At 37.7% G+C, this 24,185-nt stretch overlaps 1 protein-coding gene across 11 annotated transcripts in view; it reads right to left on the bottom strand.

The window, feature by feature from the left end:
* The window catches only part of ENPP2 (ectonucleotide pyrophosphatase/phosphodiesterase 2), a 99,070-nt gene that overhangs the window by 50,689 nt on the left and 24,196 nt on the right, over positions 1–24,185 (bottom strand). For 8 of the 11 annotated variants that reach the window (XM_019715356.2, XM_019715275.2, XM_019715585.2 and 5 more), the window contains exons 2-8: positions 21,991–22,093; positions 12,146–12,301; positions 8,030–8,155; positions 5,585–5,645; positions 3,591–3,688; positions 3,289–3,368; positions 2,393–2,512 (exon numbers count right to left, since the gene is read on the bottom strand). In XM_019715356.2, coding sequence (XP_019570915.1) covers positions 2,393–2,512; positions 3,289–3,368; positions 3,591–3,688; positions 5,585–5,645; positions 8,030–8,155; positions 12,146–12,301; positions 21,991–22,093 — 744 coding nt within the window. Of the gene's footprint in view, positions 1–2,392; positions 2,513–3,288; positions 3,369–3,590; positions 3,689–5,584; positions 5,646–8,029; positions 8,156–12,145; positions 12,302–21,990; positions 22,094–22,303; positions 22,457–24,185 lie in introns of those variants that run through there. The other 3 variants (XM_019715437.2, XM_074317111.1, XM_019715742.2) reach the window with 2 other exon arrangements.

Genomic DNA, 24,185 nt, shown 5'->3' with positions numbered 1-24,185 from the left:
CAAATTTTTAGATGCACACTGTACAAATGCCTCATCCCACCTATTAGGTTTTAAACTAGGATAAGAGTGGTTCTTATTCACCATTTAATCTGATTCTGACATTAGTTAGCCAAATGTCTTTCATGGTTTAATCACTCAGTAAAAATAAATTGAGTTTAATTTAACTACCTAAGATGTTAATTTTTATACATATTTTTATATTTTTATTGTCCATTTTTTTTATAAATATTTTTCTGCTCCAATTGTGTGTTTTTTCCCACTGATGATTTTGTGAAATGAACAAGCTTCTGAAAGGATATATAAGTGCTTGCAGAATATTTAGTAAGGCTCAATTTTTTTATATTTATCGTTGTTGTTTTTTCACTCATACTGTAGTTTCTTTTTTTATCTTTATGAAATTTATTGGGGTGACATTGGTTAGTAAAATTATATAAGTTTCACCTTTTTATAATACATCATCTATATAGTGCACGTAGTTTCTTATACTTTCTGTCCATGTGTTCTTCCTCTATGCCAAATTTCAATAAACTATGTTTTTAAGTTATGGCTGCTATGTTCTTTGGGATTCTTATGGTGGCCTCTTGTTCAAGCAGATAGACAGAAACACAAATCAGTGTCACCACAAATCTTGGTCAGCACTAGGAAAGTACTAAACTTGGTCAAATGTGTCAATTTTGAGAGTTAGGGAGGAAACAGGCAAACAGTCAGAACAGAGACTCCACTTCATTGGGCAGGTTAGTAGCCGTCCCTCGGCTCTGTTTCTGCAGAAGTTAATGAATATGTGGACTCATCTTCTGAGTCATGCCAACCCACAGGAAGCCTAATGTCAACACTGGGTGTAAGGTGATCCAATTTGATAAAATTACTATTTATCTCTATAGCCTTTGTGGTTCCAGGCAAGTTTGCTTCCATGAAAAAATTAATATAAACTACCAACTAGCAGTCGCTTGACAGAGCTCTAATTTCAATCATTTTATTTACACATAAACTGTTCCTCTATCATAAACTTTGTTTGTGAAATCCGCCCTGTAAACAAATTTCACTATGTTGACAACCTAGGTCATCAGAGACCTCTGGGAGTCCAGCCTGAATAAAGACAGCAGAATCAGAACCTCTGCTGTAAAGAAGCACTTCTACAGACATACAACAAGTCTTCCAATGTTTATTTTTTTTTTTAAAAAGTCCATATTTAAACTTGCATACTGATTGGTTATGCAATATGAATATTTTTATCACAAATGACCTTTTCTCATAGAGCAATACCATCTGTTTTTCTGACTTTATATTCTCTCTTTTGCCCATAGACTGTAGTAAACATTTCCAGATATGAGATCATTTAGGGATGGTAGCTACAGGGACATGTGCAGACACTGCCCACTGTTCTTACCAGGAGAGATTGCACAAAGAACTCCCAGATCTCCTTCCTAATCAGTGCTCCAGGGAGCCACAGCCCCCAATCAGAGTTGACATGAGATGGAACCATTTGCCGTCCCTCTGCCTGTTTCTGATGGACTGTGTTTTTGTGGGGTACTGATCCTTCTACCCAGGGTCGTGGGCCCTTAGTTCAGCTCTGCACATTCAACAGCCATGGCGTTAGGTTGCTGCTTTGCTCGTGTCTGACGAAAGCAAGTTGCCTAACCGTACACACAGTCACAGGAAAAATATTACGTAGGAAGCCACCTACACTACTTTTTACTTTTTGCTCAGCCATTGGATCTGAAGTAAAGAGGAGAATTTCTTGCAAAGTATTAATTTGCTGGGACAGAATCAATGTAGGACTCCACACTCGATATGGAACTTCCAAAAGTTTGAAAAATGGATTGCACAAAATAATTCATGAATTTACTGTCAGTTTCATTGAGTTCACTTTTTTGGCAAGTTTCCCTGTTTCTGTTCATATGTCACATATACCAAAATTTGGGGGTAATCATAGTTATTGACTTCTGTTGTTCACTGCACCCCCAAATCTAGGAAATCATGAAGACCTGACTATTCCTTCTTCAAAATGTTCCTGAAATTCACCCCTATGTCACTATCATCCATTACTATCACCCTAATGAAGACACTTATCACCTTACAGTTTTATAATCATAACCTCACATACACATACACACATATATATACACCCAGACATATATATACACACATTATATATGCACATGTGTATATCCACACACATATAAATGTTATATACACATATATGTTATGTACACACATATATATTATGTATACACATATATACATACACACATATATATATATACACACAATATCAAAAAACAGAAACATTGCCACATATGAGAAAATCACAAGCACTTTTTTCACAGGTGAAAAATGTGGGGATGAAATGTTTCAATGCACAGACACACACACACAAAATCACAAAACTTACCGGTTGACCTCCCCACCATCTGTGATTAAATTTCTCTCGCCCTCGAAGATGGAAAGTGGCATCAAATACAGGATCATACATTGAATTGCCAACAATTCCGTGTGATTCTGGATATAGCCCCTTTGAGTAAAAGAAAATTTATCGTTAAAATAACTATAATAATCTACATATATTAGTTCTACCATAAATTTTCTTAGCATAGGAAGTTTTTTTATAGCAATATTTACTTTCCAAATTTATGTAAGATATATATAACCTTTATATGTTTCTATCTGAACAAGAATATTATCTATGGACTAATTATGTCATTTGAGAATCTTGACATGATTATAAGAAATTTAATATTTTTTAACAGTTGTAACTTAATAAGATGAAAATTTTTGTTACCATAAATTAACCCTTAGACTGAAATTTACTTATATGCCTCCAAAGAAAGTTCTATTTCTAAACACACTTTTCCTTTTTCCTAAGTTCTACTTCTACCCTAAACAGCCCCCTAAAATAATAATAATAAAATAAATTAATTAAGTTTTTAAAGAAGAAAGCAAAGCAGAATTGGAAGTGTCAGAAAATTAAAGCATAGCAGCCCTGAATTCAACATTTTTATTTGAAAATTCAGAAAATACACAATGGATCCTGTGGTTTATGAGAGAGGTTTAATGTTTGTGTTCAGACGGAACTGTAGTTGAAAAAAGGTTTCAGTTTTAAAGTTGCAATGAAGTTCGGTCACCCACAAAGTTTAAAGGGCATTTACTGTGACCAACTGATGCAGATAAGATGGAAAACAGAAAGATTTTCTTTGAACACTGTGGAACCTCCCTTTTAAAAACCTCCCTTTGAGTCATTTCAGAATGAAACCAGCCCTTTGGATCCACATCATTTGAGAAAATACTTACAGTGGCCAAAGTGTATAAGTTGGGGAAAGTTTTTGTTGGATACACGGGCCTCATGTAGGGTGAGTGTGTGCCACAAGACCCTGGAAACAGAAATTCAGATATTAGAACAAGAGAACCACCAGAAGTCACTTCATGTATGGAAACTCAGTTTATCTACCAAAGGCACATGTTCCCTTCACTTTTGTACTTCAAATAATAACATACATTTCAATCCACATGTGCATGGATCTCAAAGTCCATAGCTGAGCGGTGACTGTGCAGTTCATGGATTACAGATGAGAACACCGTAGGAAAGGACTTACTTAGTTTTTCAATGTTAGGCATGACCTTGCTGCCTTTCTTCATGTATGATGCTCGGAAACCATCCACAGAGAAGATGATTAATGGAGGGCGAACAAACCTTAAACAGAAACACATTAAACTTCAGAAAAACGTATTGCCACAGAGTTTCCATTATGCTGAATCATTCTCAATAATTGGCACCAAGAATTTCCATGACGAAACTGCAAGTGAGGATATCTGTACAAGCCTGGGCTTCCAGCCACGTAACATTGGTGGCAACTGAAGTCCAGAGTGAAGTGACCAAAGTCATAACATAGCCAGGGAAGGGACTGGACTCCAGATTTCCCCTACCATATTTCCTCTCCTGCTGCCTCTCACGTTGCAAACAAGGTTTGTCACAATGTAAAAAGCTGTTGTATTTGCCTGGAATATGTGTTCTCCCATTTGCTACCTGGAAAACTATTCATGCTTTAAAACCCAGCTCAAGGTTTCCTCTTCTAAAATGTGAGCTGCTCACACTCCTGAGTTCCTTTCAGATATTATTTCATACCTCTTTTATCATTGACATATATTACATTATAGTATAATGATCTGTTAACATGTTTATTTTCACTAGTTTCAAAGCACAGTTGGTATCTTATTTATCTCTCTATTTTGTAGACACATAGTAGGGATTCCATAAATATTTATCACATACATGAATGAATGAATGAATGAATGAATGAATGAATATCAAATTAATAGCAGTAGCACTGCTGTCACTAGAACTAAACACTAATAAAGGTTATTTTAGGTTTAATTACAAAATAATTTCAAAAACAATTAAAATTATTGACGATCTCTAAAAAAGTTAATAAAGAACTAAACTATCCCTCTGACTAGAGCACGGTCTCATGAAATAGGCCCTTTGTTATATTCTAAATACATAGTTGCTTAATCAGACTTGAGAATACTAAACTATGTACAAAATTGTTTCTAACAGTTAAATAATAATTCAGCAAGTTTAGGCTTGAATTTATGTGAAGCCAAATAATAAATGAAGCATATTTAAAATGAGACACATATCAAGCACTTAGAAAACACTATATAAGAGTCCATTCTTATAATTTCCATTATCATTGAACAGGGTTTCTACCACTTACACTGTCTTTCCCTCAAAAATAACTGAACACATTTAAAGTCAGAAACTGTTGTCATCCCATTCTAAAAGTCCAAAGAAGTTCACATGGCCCGTTAAAATTAAAAAAAGGAGACACAAATCAAGACAATATCTAAATACTTGGATTTTGTGTCCCAGGCTATACTGCCGAAAACAAAAATACACACAGACAAATACATTAATGAAAACACATTTGTTGACAATTTATTTTCTGCCAGGCATTTTAAGGGTCCATGAATTTTCAACAGTTTCCTGGAAGGCATAATAAATGCCTTATGCTGGTCAACCTGAACTGTGGGGTGTCACTCAGTTTTGGCTGTACCCCAGCAAAGCAGTGCTTCGGTGCTTTGTCAAGTTTCTTCAGCATCTGGTAGGAGTTACCATCTTGGATGATATTTTTAAGACGCTCTACAGCCCTCCTGCCCCCCCACCCACGCCCTCACCCCTCCACTCTCCCGCACCACCACCACCACCACCCCACCCGCCACCAAAAAAAGGCAAAGGCAGCACTTCAGGAAAAACACTGAAAAAACAAGGCCCTGCCAGAAATGTTTCTTTCCTTCTTCAGTGACATGGAGATACACTTTGTAAAATCTGCAGCTAAGGTGGAATATAGGGGATATTCAGTCTCTGACATGTGCAGAGGTCACAGGAGAAAAATAAATTTTTTGTAATTATACTGCTTCAAGATGTACATTTTAGCTTTGGACTGGTCGATGATTCATAAGCACTCAGACGTTTATCTGAGGAAGGGGATTTCAGTTTTACATCATTTTTAACCATTTACTTACTCCTCCATATTCTTTGATATTTTACCCACTAATACTTAAAATTTCATACGATTCATACACTTACCCTGCAGGACATTCTGGCGTCTTTATTTCCTCACAGTCATCATCTACCCAATGTGACTCTCCTACAAGGAAAATGGGTACATTTATTGGTGAATCTCATTTACAATGCTATCCAGATCCTTGAAGAGTACAACTCCAGAACCTGTGTCCTGGTTGATACTGGTGGTTGATGGGACACCAACTAAAAAGAACTTCTGAAATCAAATCTACTGTCTGGTTTGGTTTCCTAAAATACCCCCATACATGATGGGATAGCTAAGGTTTAATAACCCCAAGTGGTTATATGTTTAGCCTTCAGATAAAACACGAGTACTGTCAGTGAACAAAATTTCATGTTTGTTTCCCTCCAGAAATAAACTATTTGGTCATTAGATGGAACATTCTTTTCTCAGCCACTAAACATCGCAAAGCCGTAAAAAAGCATGGCATGACTTCCCCGTATTTGGGGGGAAAGCCTTAGCATACTCAGGGATGATAGATGGAAAACTGTAACGGATTATTTGTCAACGGATCTGTGTACAGCCCTCAAATTTAGGAATAAAAACCAATGTTATCTTTCACTTTTATCTTCCACCAAGATCTGAGGGCACAAACCTATGTCTTTCTTGAGTTCCTTTATCAAGAATAGAGAACAGAAAAGAACTCAGATTAAAAAATGAGGTTTTCTTTCAAGAAAAAGGAAATTATCAAAGAGTATTTGCCTTGAAATGTTCTAAAACAAACAACAATTATGAGTCTTCAACATGGATGTAAGTAAAATTTGCGACCCAGACTTTGGAGATATTACTCCCGTGTAAAGAGCATTGGAAATCTCCTAGTCAGCAAGGATCTAACTATTGACAACTGTGCAAGTAAGTACCATGCTTCTTAAAATGGGGAAGTTTTTCCCCACATGTAATAACCCAGGGCACACACGTGAGCCTCACAAAAGTACTGCAATTAGAGTTTTAAACCAGCAAAAGCCACTGTTTAATGATTCAATGACCAATGATACCAAGGGCTTTTTCTTTATTTTCTCCTCTGACAGTCTTTGTGGCTTATTGGTACATTTATTACATAGGGAAATAAAAGGGAAGAGGAAATAAATTCTCAATCAAATTTATGCTTTATCAACAGTTACAATAATTGTCTGCGTAGAGGAAATTTTCCAAACTCAGGATTACTGTAATATCCTCTTGCCGCAACTGGACACTATACATGTTTCAGAATTGATTTGTTTTTTCCCTGAAATCTTTTTTTAACTTTTCTTTCAATTACAGTTGACATACACTATTATATTAGTGTCAGGTGTACAATATGATGAGTAGACATTTATGTAACTTAGAAAAGTGATCACCCAGATAAGATCAGTACCCATCTGACACCATACACAGTTATAACAATATGATTGACTATGTTCTCTATGCTTAACAGAAACTTTTCTTGAATGTTTCACATTACAGCTAGAAAGAAGGAATTAATTTAGACACTAAAAAGTGACTTGCAGGGGCAGCCAGTTTGCTCAGTTGGTTAGAGCGCAGTGCTCATAACACCCAGGTTGCCAGTTCGATTCCCACATGGGCCAGTGAGCTGCGCCCTCCACAATTAGATTGAAAACAATGACTTACTTGGAGCTGATGGGTCCTGGAAAAACACACTGTTCCCCAATATTTACCAATAAAAATTTTTTTAAAAAGTGACTTGCAAGCTTTACATAAAGATTCTGGGATCTTTCTATTAACGTCTATAAATGGGTGCCATGGCAACTTAAACTCCTTAAAGACGGAAATTGCATCTTTTATATTTTTGGTAGCCCATTGACTGGTATTTATGATTGGAATAAAACCATCACATTCTACAATCGACCATCTGAAGTCAGCATACCTGCATGGATTGCTTTGGGGTAGAACATGAGCTACTTGTGCCCTGATCCTCTTTACCAGAGGGCACTCCCCTCTCAGGCTGCAGCTAGTGCCTCAGTTTGCAGCTGACATCCAGTGGGTACGAAGGCCAGGCCTCCTTGTCGCAGGGTAAGAACTCTAGGATTCACTTTCCAGAGCCCACAGTAGAGCAGGCGAAGGAGCGATTTCCCCCAAACCACGTCCTTGCTTGCCTCCCCTTACTCCCACTTCTTCTGTTCCCTTACACGGTTTTTCTGCAGAGCCTCCCATGTCTGGAAGTCCTGTCTGAGGCCCTGCCTCTAGGAAATCAGACCTAAGGCCAAGACAGGAACTTTAGAAATCTCTTCATTACTATGGTTCTCCATCAGTATGGACTTTGGGGTTATTTCACATTATTCAAATGCAGGAAGCCAGGCGAAGGAAGAAGTAGGAGATATTACAAGCACACCACATTCCCTCCTTCCAAGCCCATATCCATGGCGTTATACCCCCAACATCCGGGACCGCCTGGAGCACCTCCAGTGTGTATGCTTTTGAAGCTCAAGCCAATCCAAGGAAACATGTACCTTTGCAAACCACTTGGTAATTAGTACAACAGTCTCCCCTGGCCAAGCAGTCCTCGGAGCAGTGACAAGCATTGTCTTCATTTCTTACTTCTCCGCATCTGTCCTTCGTACATTCCCAGCCACCAGCTGCAATAGGCACAAGAAAACACTTTCACTGCTTCTCGCAAACCAGATGAAAGAGGCCACAATCCCTTACAAGGGTTGCCAACAAAAAGAGCTAGAATCCCACATCATTTAATCTGCTTGTGAAATTAGAGTTGGCTTCAGGCCCAGGTGATATTTGGAGGACTTACACATAGAACGAATGCCTAATTTTTCAAATCAGAGGGCGAAGCCAAATGCAATCGGGCTTCTCTGGAAAAAAAAAAAGGGAACCCTTACTGTTTGCGAACGGGTCTGACAGACCCAATAAAATGTATGGTTTGTAATAGGGGGTATATACCAGTGTAGGCATACTCACTGTTGCTCAGCTCTTTTATTTTCTGAAGTAGCTTTACTTAAATTTAATCAGCTCGACGTAAACACAAATGATAATGCCACTAAATGGCCTCTCCCTGCAATAAGATGCACCTGGAGGTTGAAGTCCTAAACAGATATGAAGAGTATATGGGGATATTAATAACACTCACAGTTCCAATCATTGACCAAAACAGGGCCCTGTCTACAATGACAGGTCAGAGTCCCCACTTTCAAGGAGGCCAGTGGATGGGTTACAGAGTTCTGTATGAACATGCTTGATGGAGAGGCCATGACTCATCCCTACCAAGAGGATACATTCAGAAAAGAAATATTTTCATTTTAAAGCGAGTGCTGTATTATTTTGTTTGACTTTTTCATTCACTAGACGGTAAGCTCCAAGGCAGGAAAACACACATCTCCCCTTCTACTATTATATCTCCAGGGCCCAAGAATGCGCCTGGCATATAGTAGGTATGCCATGAACACTTATTAAGTCTCATTGAAAATTACCATGAAAATAAAATAGGACTCTTTTTAAATTCAGGATTGCTGTATTGAGAAACTTCATAGTTCATTCATGTATTCAACAAATATTTCTATTATATTTTCCATGTTCTAGGTGCTACAGGAGTCATGAAGAACGAGAAAGACATGGTTCTGTCTTCATGGAGCTTCCATTGTAATTAGGACAGACAGATCATAAGCAAGTAAACAAGACCATTTCAGCTTGTGCTAAGTCCTGTGAAAGATAACACAGGATAACAGGATGGGATTGATAGAAAGTGACAGCGTGGGGTGGGGTGGGGAGGTAGGAGCTGCTCCTTGAGGTAGAATGATCAGGAAAGACTTCTCTGGGCAAGAGGACACTCCAAGTCTTCCTCTCTTCAAATATGTCATAAGTGGAAGGCGATTATTTTAGAAAGCAATGCTGCTCCTTAGCAATGGCGTACGAAGAGATAATATTGTCATTGAGTAAACAGATAAAAGGGGTATTAGTCGCCATGCTAGAAAATCATGCAATGACTGTTTAATGTCCAGTCTTTTAGAATTACCTTTGCATCCTCGTTCCATTCTCTGATTTTTTTATATCCCTGATTTCCACTGCCTCACTTCCCAAGCAGATTAAATACTTGGAATTCCTTTATCCAGGACCCAATGGTTAGCAATTTTCCAAGGCTGCTTTGGCTAATAGAGATCATGGTTTGTTTTTTGTTTTTCCCGATTCAAGGATAAGTCTATCTGCCAACATACTTTTTTTTTTCCTCCCCTAATTCCCTAAGAAAATCCCTTTGCTTACAAAAGAGCATCACTATTCACAAGCTAAATTTAGTGAAGAACTACTGACTTCATATAAGAATGAAACTTTAAAAATTCAGGGTTCGGAGTGAACTACAAGCAAGGTGTGAATCAGTCAGGTGGATAATTTTCAAGGCAAACATGACAATAAACAAAACATATTTAACTTTATTGTATAATAAGAAAGTTACATATAAGATCAGAAAAAAAACTTTAAAATATGAGAATATCAATTTTAAAAATGAGAATTACTGAAAAGGAAGTGGTGAAAGTCTCTTGTGCCCTCTGAGAGAAACACAAATTTTGAGAAGTGTCATTTTGTAATATCTATTTAAATTTTGAAAATGCATATATACTTCGATCCCCAAATCCCACTCCTAGGAATTTATCTTAAGGAAAATAGACAAAAACATGAATATGCTTGACTAATGTTCATTGACACATTGTTAATAATGGCAAAAGTGGGGGGAAATATAAATGCCCATCAATTACTCAATGAAGTAGGTTGGGTTTGTTCAACGGAATACTATGTAGGCATTCAAAAGGATGATGTGTGTAAAGATACATAAAAGCAGATACAGCCTCAAATGCATATAAATACACACTTGTATAACTATACATACACACGTGCATTCTAAACACACACATACTCAGAGTAGGCAGGGATTACGCTGAAACACTAATGTGCTAATCTGTAGACAGTGCTTGTGTCAGCGTAGGAGACGCTCAAAGACTTTGATTTTCTCCTTCAACCTTTTTTATTACATTTGATTCTTCCACACAGGGCACAGGTTATCTTTATACAGAGGGAAATAAACTACTTTAAACCTGTTGCTGTAGTCCATATTTATTAAACCTGGGAAGAAAGGCATGCGCTACATTCAGAGAGATCTAAGCTACAGTTGGCAAGGAGCTCTGAGCTCAGGAATCCAGAGGGCTGGGATGATATGTCAGGGACACAATACTCAAGAAAGAGAGGAAACATCAAATGGTAGTTAGTTCCTCAGTGCCAAGCAAACACAGGCTGCTGGTTTGAAATCATGTTTTAGAGCCAAAGGACTCTGTTGGGACATCTGTTCCTTCCATACATCCAGTTTACAAGGTTCATTTAACTTTTCAGACCCACACTAAGGAAACCGGAGGAGTTCCAAAGGAAAGTAACCACCCCACACACTCACATGGCCAAGTGTTTGGAAAAGTGTACTATGCAAAAAAACAACCTACTAACACTTTTCTTATTTGGGGGGCGGGGCTGGCAAACAAATCAGAACGAGTAAGGGATCTGATGTCAGTTTTCATATAAATGAAGGGTTACTTCCTCAATAAAGGTGAATAATGTCTCTGTTCTAATATCACGAGAAAGAGCAGACTAATGTCAGTGATAATGAGTTGGATTTTTGAATGAATCCTCTAACCATAAAAGTCCAAGAATGAGGAGCAATTTGTCAAGGGAGCGGTGGCAGCTCCCATCTAGGGGCTGAAGCACTGGGTTGATTCCCATGTTTCTCAGATCTGAGTGTGATGTTGCCCAGTGACAGGGTGGGACCTTCAAAGTCTCATCTGCAGCGTTGGGCTTTGGAAACAGAAGAGGTGGAATGGCAAAAGTCTCCGAAGGGGCTTTTGCTCAACTTGTGTGCATTCATTCAGAAGCCTGTATATTCTATTGATGGTTCCAGTAGAGAAGAAATATAAAGAAAGTCCGGACGATTTTAGGGCTACCTGGAGCTTACAACCTTGAGTAGAATTCCATAGCAATTTTCTACTTGCACAAAGAATGGGGAATAACGTCAGAGTAGACCAATAGTCACTATAAGATCAGATGAAATAAAACAAATCCTAGAAACTGTACAGACAAGTACAGATAGATTAGCTAGATAGATACATAGATAGATAAATAGATAGACGGCAGATAGATAGGTAGTTATAGATAGATAGATAGATGATAGATAGATAGATAGATAGATAGATAGATAGATAGATAGATAGATAGATAGATAAAAGGAAAAAAAACCCGACTCTTTAAGAATGTGCACAATTTCAGCCCATGTGCTCTAGAATTGAATGCAGGAATTGACAGCAAGAGACAGAAATAATGAATATGGGGAAAAAAAATACCTGACCACAAATATTTCCAAATCCAGCAAACAACAACTGCAGGTGCAAACAACCTTCTTTGGATGGGCCTTGTGTGTAAACAACGGTCACACGGGGTGTGTCTGTCATACAACTGCAATCATTCAAGAAATAAAACTACAACGCTCAGTTTGGTTTGGCAAAAGCAGGGTGGCAATGCCAGGGTGTACCATGGCGGGGGGTGTTTAAGCCACCTCTTTGAGGCTAAAGGACTCAAAAGTTGCATACCTGTCTTCAAACAAAGCTCATCAAAGTCATGACAGCAACTGGTATAGCTTTTACACAGGTTGTCACATCGACATTCTGGGGGTCCAACCTCTTGAAGCTCAAAGCATCTGCCCTTACAAGATCCAGAGGTGTTTGTCCAGGGGGAGTCCGATAACACTGCAAGATATAAGAAACAAAGGCAGTGAGGCTGGTGAGGGGGTCATATCACCTTGGAGGGGTGGCACTTGGGAAGTAGCACAGCGTGGTGATGCAGTCAGACTCTGGCTGTGCAACCTGGCTCCATCAGCTGCTGCTAGCTACGGTCCCTCAGCAGGTGGTTGAACTTTCTTGTGCCAGTTTCCTCATCTGTAAGTGCCCAGATGAATAAAAGTAACTGGAGATTATAATGAGCATTAAATGTAAACATCCATGCACAACACTTAGCAGGTGGTCAGACATATAGAAAGTGTAACAAGTTTTGACGATCGGTCTTATTACTTTTTACAATTATTATGATTACTGATCTTGGAGGGTTAGTGTCTTTGTGGATACCAAAGTTGCCAAGACAGAACAGAAATTTGATCTATACGCTTAGTAACAATAGCTCATTTCCCTATTTTAAAATCTATAGTTTCTTGGTTTTTTGTAAGGAAAATTGAACCTAAATGTTCTGAGTAGAGTCTGAACATACGGGATTGGAATAGAGGCTTTCAAAATCTCTTCCAGCCATAAAATCGACACCTGTAACTAGAGTTACACAAACACAAATGCCACAGTCTCGGCTTGTGAAAAATAAATCGTCTTTCATTATTTCCATATGATATGATCGTAATCTAGAAATCTCAAGAATCATGAAAACGTGAAAAGAAAAAAAGAATTAAGTGAGATAATTCCACAAATTTGTAACATACAGGCAATTAAATTCAAAAATTAAATGGAAGTTCCATTCATTGTAGTAGTAAAAGAGAAAGTATCTAGGTATAAATTTAACAGGACATATAGAACCTATATGAAGAACACATTAAAACACTACACAAAGATATTCTAAAGGTTTTAATTAAATGGAAAGATATACCATTCTGGAGGTAAAAATATCAATATTATAAAAATATAAGTTCTTCCTAAAGATTCAATACAATCACAATAAAAATATGAAGAGGGTTTCTTGAAACTTGAGAGAATATTAAAAGTTTATCAAAAAATAGATATGTGAAAATAGAAAAAAACGAAAAGGAGAAGTAATTTGGTAATGACTAGATAGTAAAATATATTCTGAAGTTAAATAATTAAAACAATTTGCCTGACCACTGCACTGTACACCTGAAGCTGAATAATACTGAATGTCAACTATAATCATATATATATACTGGTGCCAAAAAATTGTATACACATGACTTGTATTCATTCTTTGTAATCAGTATATATTAAGTATTATAATTTTAATACAGTTTTTTCCTTTCTTAAAATGTGCATACTTTTTTTGGCACCCTCTGTATATATAGTCACAGGATGTGGAGTACAGCCTAGGAAACAGAGTCAATGGAATTGTAACAGCTGTATACGATGTCAGAGGGGTAGTAGATTGGGGGAGGGGGTTATCACTTTGTGAGGGGTGTAAATGTCTAACTATTACATTGTTTTGTACACTTGAAACTAATAATGATTTAAAAAAGAGATTCCCACTTAAAAAAAAAAAGTTTGTTACTAGAAAATAAGTAGATCAGTGTTGGGAGGTAAGAAATAGAGCCAAATATATGAGAACTTATTTTATAATGAAAGTAAGATTTAAATCAGAAGAAGGAAAACTTAATCCATAAGTGAAAGAAGGATCAGTCAATAAGTAAGGTTGGAACCGGCTGACTAGAAAACATAAATAAATAAACTGGAACCTTATCCCAGCTCACCAAATAATTAATTTCTGATGAACGGAAAGTACAAGCAGAGCCATGCCTGTTGCTAAAAGTAAAAATACTTGTAAAATAGAACACAATTTGGAAATATCAACTTTTTTAAATGCCTGTAAATCTTTCACCCAGAAATGCCATTACTAGGAATTTATCTCTCATATATTTGCAAAAATTTGCCAAAATATATGTATAAGAAAGAATCACTATATCCATATTGCCCAGCCCTTAAGAAAAGAATGAGCAGTTCTGTATAGGCTAATATGGAATGATCTATAAAATATACACACACGTTTCTTAAAGATCAAAGTACAGAACAGTTTTATAATATTAGATTGTCTCTGTAACCGAGATAAAAAGAGCAATAAAGATAAAAATAAACACAGAGCTAGAGATGAGAAAGAGAAGGTGGGGGCAGAGGCATTGAGAAAAAGTGTAGCTGTGCATAACTTCTTAAAGATGCAGGTGTGAATAACATTTCTTTTTCCTGTAAGAAACGCTTTACAGGAATTACATTTGGGGAAGAATGACTGAAAAAGAGAGGCAAAGAGACTTTTTACTTTGCTGTAGTTTGAAATTTTTAAGATGTTTTACAAGTGTCTTTTTGTTTATTTATTTACTTCTCTCTCACACATATATATGTATATATACATGTGCATAATATGTAATATATACATATTATGTAATATGTATTATGTGCAAATAATCTAACAAATGTTATTTATGACATACTATTTGCAACTTTATTTCCTTATTTACATGTTTATGAAATTTTCACTTTTTTTTATAATTAGTATGCATGACTTTTAAAATCAGGAAAAGACAAAAGCGGGGGAGGACAGATGCTCAATGACATTTCCAGGTTCACCGAAGCCGTTTATCTGAACACCCTGTTCATCCCTTACTCCTCGGGCCCCTTTGAAGTCAGAATCACCCCATTGTCGTCTTTATGGCATCAGATCAGTTCAACTAAAGCAAACAGATTCACTAGACCGTGAGATGTGAAACACTTTTGCATGGCTGATTCTGGGATGTTGAAATACATACAAACCACAGCAGTTCAGTTTAGGAAATAATGTCAGGTGTCCAATGCAGGGTATTACCTCTGGTTCATAAACCTCAATTTTCTATTGACTTTGGCCGACCTATCAACAGTGCACGCTGGACCCTAAGAAACTGTGGGTGGAAGGAGGGATTGAGAAATGAAAAAAGGAGAAATAGAGAAAGTCCTATACTAGAAACAAAGATATGGTAACTGCTTATAATTATTCCTTTTTAAGGGTATTATTTAGACAGAATCACTCCAACAGCCATCTCATAAATTCTTTGTAACATTCATTCTCATAAGCTGCATACGTACGTATGCTTGGCTATGCTTATAACTGAGACAATGAGATCTCACAATACATTGTTTGCGGTTGTTTACTTGTCCTGTGTCCTCTTCTTTATGCTGTTCATTTGAAATTTTCCTTCACTCATGCCCTTTGCTTTTCCTTCATCATAGTCTCTTCACTATCTCTTTCTTTACTTTCAAAATAGTTATGAATTTTTGGCCCATTTTTACCTTTCTTCGTCCACTCTATTAATGAGATTTCACTCTTTTCTTATTCACTCTCAGAGTGGGTCCCTCACTCTGTTTTTGAAAATAATTGAAGCTCACTCAATAGCTGGCTCCTATCAGTTAGAATACTCCTTGCCAATCCTTAAACTGAAGACAGCTTTGTTAATTAAGAAAGAGTTGCCACTACACTCATAATGCAAAGCTATTATCTCATAAAAAGTATTGCACTCACAATTAGGTGACCAATGGCTTTCAAATAAGAGTAAATTCCTGTGCCTGTGTGGATTGTGGATACATGTGCCAAAGTTCATTCTTGGCTAACTGGACTCCGCTGACAACGGTAGGAAGAGAAGTGGGAAGACGAAGGGAGCCATGTACTAGCTTGAATCCAATCATCCCAAGAATTGGAACGGCTGCACCTTTCTAAATAAAATAAAATGCTAGAGTAGAACAATACTCACTTTGCCTTTCTAGAGCCTGTTCCAATCCCGCCATCTTTGAGAACAAGCTCCAGCCCCTACTCCTTTTGTCGTTCTGTAATTCATATGGCATGCGGTGGCTTTTTCATTCCATGCCCAGGTCTCATGCCCTTCTTCCCATATCAGACGAAGGGCAGATTTTAGGATTTCCCTTTTTATTATACCTGAAGGAGTCTCTGAAATCGGTAAAACCTTGTTTTATCTGACCTAAATCCAGAGAATATTGACGTGAGCACTCTGGCTCTATAATTTATTGAAAGGTGTGATGAAAACTGAAGGATCCGTGAACTTGTGGTTCCCCATAATTTCCACCTCAGATCAGTACTGAGGCTTCCGTAAAAGCTCAATACTAACAGGGAAGTAAAACACAAACAAAAACAAATCAAAACAACAACAATAAAAAGTAAAACCTTAAAAGGATCAAGTCAGAAATGTGTGATAACAGAGGTTTGGAACTTTGTACAAGGCCCTTGCCAAGACTTTCATGAGATTCCAATTTTATTACTGCCTTTTTAATTACATATTTACACGACATTATTTTACTTCAAAGATACAAGTCAGTCCCAGAGTCTTGAAATGTAAAGGTTACAGGTCTATACTGACACATGTTTTTCTAAAACAGGGACTTCAAATTTTAAAACTTACATACGTACATATATGATACGCATTAAAACAATGCTATGCATTTCTTATTTTCACACAAGCATGATTTCACGATTTAAAAAAACACCGATGTGAACCTGATTTCTTTCCTTCAAATTCATAATTCTGATAGAAACAAGTGAAATTATTTGTATTTAATTAAGACCTTATTTCTAAAACATTCCATCTTACCATATATATATACAGAGGTAGTATTGTAGCCGTCTGGTGCCATTTAGATAGGGGAAAAAACTGTTGATATTTTAATTAGACTATTGGAAAGAACCTAATTCATGACAAGAGTTGTGACCTAAACATTACTTCATCCTGGACTCCCAGTCATATTTCCCTCCAAATCCCTCTGCAAAACGGAAAAGTTCAGATTTGAATGACAGCCAATGAGGGAGGCAGTATTTCAGTTTGAAAAGAGTTAGCTCAGCCTAACTGAAGCTGCAAGAGTCTTTCTTCTAAATTACCTCTGGTCCTGAGGTCAGAGTTTGAGATATGGTACCCTATCTCGTCCTCCCGTTCTCTGTGGTTCTCAGCTCCAGTGTTACCTGACAGTGAGACTAAAGCCTGGAAATGGGTTCCAGACCCATTTTGCCGCCTCCTTTTCAAGAGCATTGAAACAGAACTGGTTCCATTCCCCTGTGTCTGTAGGGTAAACTGCAGGGAAAAGAGGCCTATAACGTGGATGACATTCCAGATGCCAACACACTCTAGAATTTAATACTGCCTTAAGCCTTTTGTGGATTATATTCCTAGTCCTGCTTTTTGTATCGAAGTTGCCATTTTGTCTTGATACTTTTGGGCTCATACCTTAGTAAGCAGCACTCACACACAGGCTTGCATGTCAGTATCTCCGCTTCCTAAATACATCACTTTCTATAAATACTCATTACAACCAGCATCACTGTTCTCTTCTCGTCACAGCTGCTGGGCCAGTTTTCATTGATAATTTTGTTTTTAAATAAACAGGTCCACCTGGGAAGTTTTCAAACACTTGTACTTCAATGTGTTTATGAGTACAACATCCTCATGCAGAAAGACCTCGTAAACTACAATAAAACCGATTCCTATGACTTCAATTTTAAAAATTAAAAACTGTAATTCAATTTCTAAACCACTCAAAGAGCATTTTTGATGGTAGTCAGGAGTGTAAATCTGAATGATTTGCTAATCTGCTGCAAAACAATGAAACATTGCCATTTTAAATCACAGGTATTGACAATGCTATAAGGTAAAATTTTAAACACTGGCTTTCAAAACATAATTGAAGATAAATTAAACCTATTATCATATACTTGACGTCTTACATTCTCATCAGCATGAATATGGCATTTTGGTTAATAAAAACCTTTTTCAGATAGAAAGGCAACATCACTCCCATTTTTCTGGTTGGAAAATCAGATTTCTAGGTCTAGTTTGAGCGAGTAAAAGGCCTGGCTAAAATTTTCGGTCATCTGAATATAACTACAAAACTGTTTTCATTAACAAAGGATTTTTCAAATTTTGTACCAAGGCTCTGAATTGTTTCAGATGTTCTTTTTAGGACATGATTTTGGAAGATTTGGTGATTTTTTTGTTGATTCCAGAATCCATGTTGAGTCTATTGAAGACTGAGATTTCTGTTTATGCAAACAAGATAGAGGATTCTGTATAGTTTGAAGATAAATGAAAAACCACTACCCTTTTAACAAAGGACTGAAAAATCTGTGCCCTCCTTAGATTCGAATTCGGATCATTTCAATCTGCTGGTATTGACTTAACCCCTCCCCTGTTGATTTCTACATTCAATTTAACATAAAATCCCATGACATGATATTCCTCAAGAGACAGCTTTCCTTACACAGCAAGGACTGTTCTATCTGCCAGCCTTGCAGTTTCCTACATGCTACTCTCCCATCATTTAAATAGCTTTGCCATCTCAATGTAAAATGAGATTCCTAAAGTTATCAAATGAAAGTGAACCTTCTCATTCCTATTATTATTGTCTTGTCTCTACGAGTCACAAAGAAAAGCTTTGTGCATCAAGCTGTTAGAGATACTTGTCATTTCACACTGACCCATGAATTTCATTCACAATCACATACTTTTAAACTTTCAAGCCACCAAAAATGATGATGAATGAAACTGAGCTCTCAAGTCTCTTAGCCAGCTATTCGTGAGCTCACACATCCCCCTTTGTCTTTAAAGTATTAGGTTGCTTATTATTTCAGAGGATACCCCATTTCTACATGGAGGCTGAAAGAGTATCTATCACAAACTTCAGTAAAATAGACGCCACCGTAACACCACAAACACACACATATGCACGTATATGAACGCACACACACCTGTATTCACGTCAATTCTCTCGCAATCTGAAAGGTGAATTGAGCTAGCTACATTGGATGTATGGGACAAAGCTGTCCAACTAGAGTGCACTTATTATTTACATTTTCTTTGAAAATTTCTGTGAGCCGTCTCATTTACCCGATTGCCCATTGTATTTACCCAACGGAAGTATAATTAGCTCTGCTCATCTGATATCTTCTAAAAAATCTATAGATCGTTTATGATCTGCTAGAAGAAATCTTATGCCTCCATTACTTCCAGTAGATCACTAGGTCCTGACAATAAATCCAGCTAACAAGTGTGCTAGTTAATTAATTATAACCATTTGTTTGCACTGCCACAGCCTTGAAACTAACACCCCAGTCCACAGTACAGCACTGAGGGGCTGCATGTGTGTAGAATGTTCTCAGCACTTGTTGAGAACTCTGAGAAACGACGTTTATTTCACAAGAAAGTGCATGTGTTTAAAAGGGAGATCTTGCTCTGGTCAGTCTGATGCCGGCCCTATGTTAACACCCTTTGTGTTCCCTCTATTTGGTGAAAACCTAGAAGCACTGAGCTTCCCAGGATTTCTTTGAACATAAAAGTGTTGCATAGAGGCATGGCTGCCCTTCTTCCTAGTTATCTTGTTCTAATACATATAGAACAGTCTGCCCGGGGTTTTCTGATGTGAAGTCTTTGCTGACAGAATAACCAACCATATGTCTTATTTGAGAAAGGCCCGTTCTAGGCACATGTTACATTTGATAAGATAAAAATGCTTCAACTCTCTGCACGAAGCTGTTACCCAGTTTCCAAAGTACATGTCTGGTCTTTATTCAGGAGACATCAACCACGGCGCCCAATACCAGACAAGCTACGTCAATAGAAAAATTAAAAAATAAAAAGAGTGCCAGCATACCAAAATCCTAAAACTCAGACTTAAATGGCATTGTATTCCAAGACTCAGCTTCATATAAATAGCATTTTCACTAATAAACTATTTTAGATGAAAGCATAAAGGCCTAAAAATAATTTATGATGTAAATAAATAATGCAAAAAGCAAACATTTTGTAGTATACATACTTCAGATCGTTTCACTTTATAGAGTATAATATAGATTATATTATTTGCTCAGAAGCAGCATTAATTCATTAGTTCCTATAGCTGTTTCTTAAAATGTATATAAACAATTTATAATATACAAATAGATTCAAGGATTAATAAATCTCTTCTATGTTGTCAAGTAGAAAGCACATAAATTCAGAGGCACTGAAACAGAACAGATAGTATCATGGGCTTTTTAATTTTTTAATTTTTAATCCAGAAGAAAAATTAGAAATCATCCAGGCCTGCTCCTCATTTTACAGCTAACACAACGGACTTGGCAAGTGACTTGCCCAAGATCACACAGCAAATTATATGGATCCCGGGTGCCAATCCAGGACTTGCATGACTGTTTTCCCAAAAAAAAAAAAAGGTCGACTTTGAAAATGAGTGACTTGATTTTACACATTCATTAAAGAAGCGGGTTTTAATATCAGTTTTAGCTATACTGACATAGTAACATGAAACAGAAAAAAAAAAGTTCCTTTGAGGCTGCATTGGAAACAACCAGCAATGGGCTCTCAAGCTGCTAGCTTGCCCACGAGACATCCTAAGGACTCAATCCCCCCTTCCATTCATAAGCAGTGACAATGTTAATGGGAGTTATACTTGTCTGGAACAAGAAAAAGAGGTCTTTGAAGGGAGCATTTGTTACCAATAAAAACAGGAGTCTCTGGCCCAGTGATCCACTCCCCTCTCTCTCCCCAACATAAGACAAGTCATTTTGTCCATTTGGCTCCATTGGGGGTGCAATTTTTATGATTTGTTTTCTCACTTTTCACCCCAACCACACCCCACTTTGACTCACGAAACTACTTCCAATATAAAATTACTTTCCACCTCCTGGCATGACGCAAAAGTGACTTACTTGAAGACTTAGAATTCTACCGACATATGCATCATAGCTTGGTTAATAAAAGCTCATGCTGGCTAAACAGAGACAGGTGAACGCCTTTTATACTGGGCAGGTCAAGAACTACAGAGCAATACAAAAGTCACAGGAAGGCAGACCAACGTGCTTAGACGTCAGCGAAAGTCAAGAAAATATTGCCCCCTAGAGTACCCTTACTTAATATGTAATTTTTACTTATAAAACCATCAGCAGCTCCAATTTCCAGGAAATTAACCAACTCATTACTTAATACCTGGTCAGTGAAGCCCCCTCCATCTGCACAAGGAGCTCCTTTATAAGAATTCCCACCCTGCTTATGGCACAGTGTATTGTGAAAGGAAAGTCTTTCACCTCAGTTCTATTAGTTAGTCAAGGTACACCATTAAAACTTACCTTTCTTTACGCCAAACGAAAACACAACGAGTGCAGGTCGACTTTATAAGCTCTTTTAAGCACCTCCTCTCTTTTATGTTTTTCCTATTTTAAGTAAATCTTAATCTGATAGTCCTAAATTTCTGAAGTTTCATAAAGACAGTTCACTGTCTTTTTTACTTCCACACCTTTTCTCCCTGATGTCAGAACTTTCTGGAGATACACACTACTTCCTATATCACATGACAAGTCAGATTCATGTAGCGCCAATATTAAACCAGCACCTGTTCTCAGCTCTTCTATTTCAGCCTTGTCTACTAACAAGAGTTTTAATTGTATCTTAACACATATGGATGTCAGAGTGCAAAGAATTAAATAGGCAGTTATCATGAAGGAATCATAAATGTTCTCTGTGTAAAACCATGTTCTCTCACCTGAATGATACACAGAGCTGGCTTTCTTCCAGAGAAATCCAGGACTAATTTAGTTAGACTGACTGCAAGATTACCTTGAAGAGGACTTTCTTAGTGAGCTCATAGCGATCACCTAGTAGTTTCAAAAGATGGAAAATGCAAAGAGTGGCTCCACTTACCTGTAGGAGGGCCTTCATCCCACCCTTCGGCCCTCTTAACTCGATTTGCTGTGAATCCTAAGCAGATATTGGCTCCAATAGCAAAAGTGAACAGGGATATTACCTAAGGGGATAAAGAGGTCGAGTTGTCAAACACAGCTAGTAGACAAGACTAAATCGAATAATCTGCAGGTCATTCAAATGACTGCAGCATCGTCCCCCCCAAGCCTGCAACTTGCAAAATGCACCATTCAGTGCTGTCTTAATTGCGAAAACAAACAGAAGCCTTCAAAATCAGGAACTGATTCAAAAGCTCATTCCATCCTTCTCCTACCTGACACGACTGGAGTGGGCTGCTCCCTGCCATGGCAGAGGGTTCTTGGAAAGCCTTTTGCAGTGTGTCCTCTCTGCCTACCCTGAGGACACTGCTTTTTGGGGCTCTGAGCTCACTCTATTAACTACAAGTAATCCCACCTGGGAGGTTGACAGGCTCCTCTGATTTGTCCAAAGCTTGATTTCATCACAGGCTGTTCACAAATCACAGCTCTGAGCATAAGAGGCTTGAAACATCAGCCTCCTACTCCCCACCCCCTTATGGGTCCCTCCCCTAACACACAGACACTTTCATGTGGTTTCCTCTGGTAACATGAGGGTTTCTTGTGTTGCTCTAGCCAATAACAGCTCATGTTCATTTTCCTTCCCTCACAAAAACACGGTGTTTAAAAAAGAAACCAAATGTATTTTATCCTATCCGACAAAAATGAAACAGAACCATAAAAGGGTTTTGACCAGCTTTGAAAGCTTTTAAGGTTTACAATGTAGTTATTCAATGTCCACGACCTCACAACTTTACTTTTTTTAAACAAGGAAAGTTTTACAATTTATAAACCTAATAACTTTCCCTGTCTTTCTCATTTATTTATTTTTCTGGCAGTTTAAACGGCCCTGTCCCTCTTGCCACGGTCTCAGCTACTCCTGATTTCTCACGTATTTCTCACCATCAAATCTCCCAAGACTGTAACTAACAAAAGAGATAACATTATTTTTTCCCCATGTTGTTAGAGTTTAGAGAAGTAACTTTTATCAAAACACTGGGAATGCCAGCTAAGCAGCATAAAGTCCTCTGCCCTATAAGGAGGGACAAAATAATTTCAGTTTCTTCCTCCTCTTCCCCAAAAAACTGTCAGCTTTTTTTTTTGGGGGGGGGTGAGGGGGGTGGTGGAGGAGTGGACAGGGAAGCTTTATTAATGATTGAATTTAGGAAGGAAATCTCAATGGTAGCAAGAATTTAACTTTAAAGAATTGTTTCCCTGGTTAGTTGCCAGTTAAGTGATCATCCAGCCACCAAAAAACGGTGTCCTTTGAGACTCTTGTGAGAGTTAAAGTTTCTTTACTAAGCTATTTGGCAACCAAGAGAGACTTCGAAAAGAAATCAAGGCCTCTAAACCTGAAAGTTATTTAAATATTGTACGCTTTTAGGATTCAAATGAGGGAAGAAGGCTTGTCCTAGGCTTTTCTCCCCAGGCCCAGGGACCGCCATTCTTGCACAGAGCATATGTGTGTACATACACAAATATGCCACTTACCATGCAACAAATTACTAACGGAGCAGTGGCTGTGCTCAAATAAAACACGATAGTGCACACGCAAGAACTTGTTTACAGTGGGTTGCACAGTAAGCCTGGGTTTCATTATATATTCTAGAGTTTAGTAACAGCTCATTGAGAAAAAGAAAACACACGGCCAACCTTTAAGTTGCCTTTCTCAAATGCTTTTAGTTTTGCACTCTTGCAGAGATGGCACACTCATGCATTTTTCTGTAGACGTCTCTCGCTTCAGTCTGTGGGACATACTGAAATGATTTGGCGTCGGGCATTAGGCAAGGCTTATGAAAGATGTTAACCCCATGGAAGAGGTTTCTACTATTGATGTTCAATTTCGAGATGCAGGCCTGCTTTTACAGACACACACTACAAACCCCAAAGGGAACCCTCAAGACAGCCCTGAGATGGCATTCGATGCCACGGCATTGCAAATATTCTCAAAAAAACCCTGCCTCCTCTTCTGCCCAACTTCCTCAGCTCTTGCTCGTGTCCAACAACTTTAGATTCTGTCTATTGGATTGTAGAAACTTAGCTTGAGGACAATAAAGGCTCCCCTTGGGAAAAAAAAAATTAGACCGAGAAGCTGAACATCATTCATTCATCTTTTGACAT

This window comes from Rhinolophus sinicus, linkage group LG12 (assembly GCF_036562045.2).
Source record: "Rhinolophus sinicus isolate RSC01 linkage group LG12, ASM3656204v1, whole genome shotgun sequence".
In the NCBI taxonomy this organism is placed as follows: domain Eukaryota; kingdom Metazoa; phylum Chordata; class Mammalia; order Chiroptera; family Rhinolophidae; genus Rhinolophus; species Rhinolophus sinicus.
Note: the sequence above shows the minus strand (reverse complement) of the source record. Positions and strands in the feature narration are given on the sequence as shown.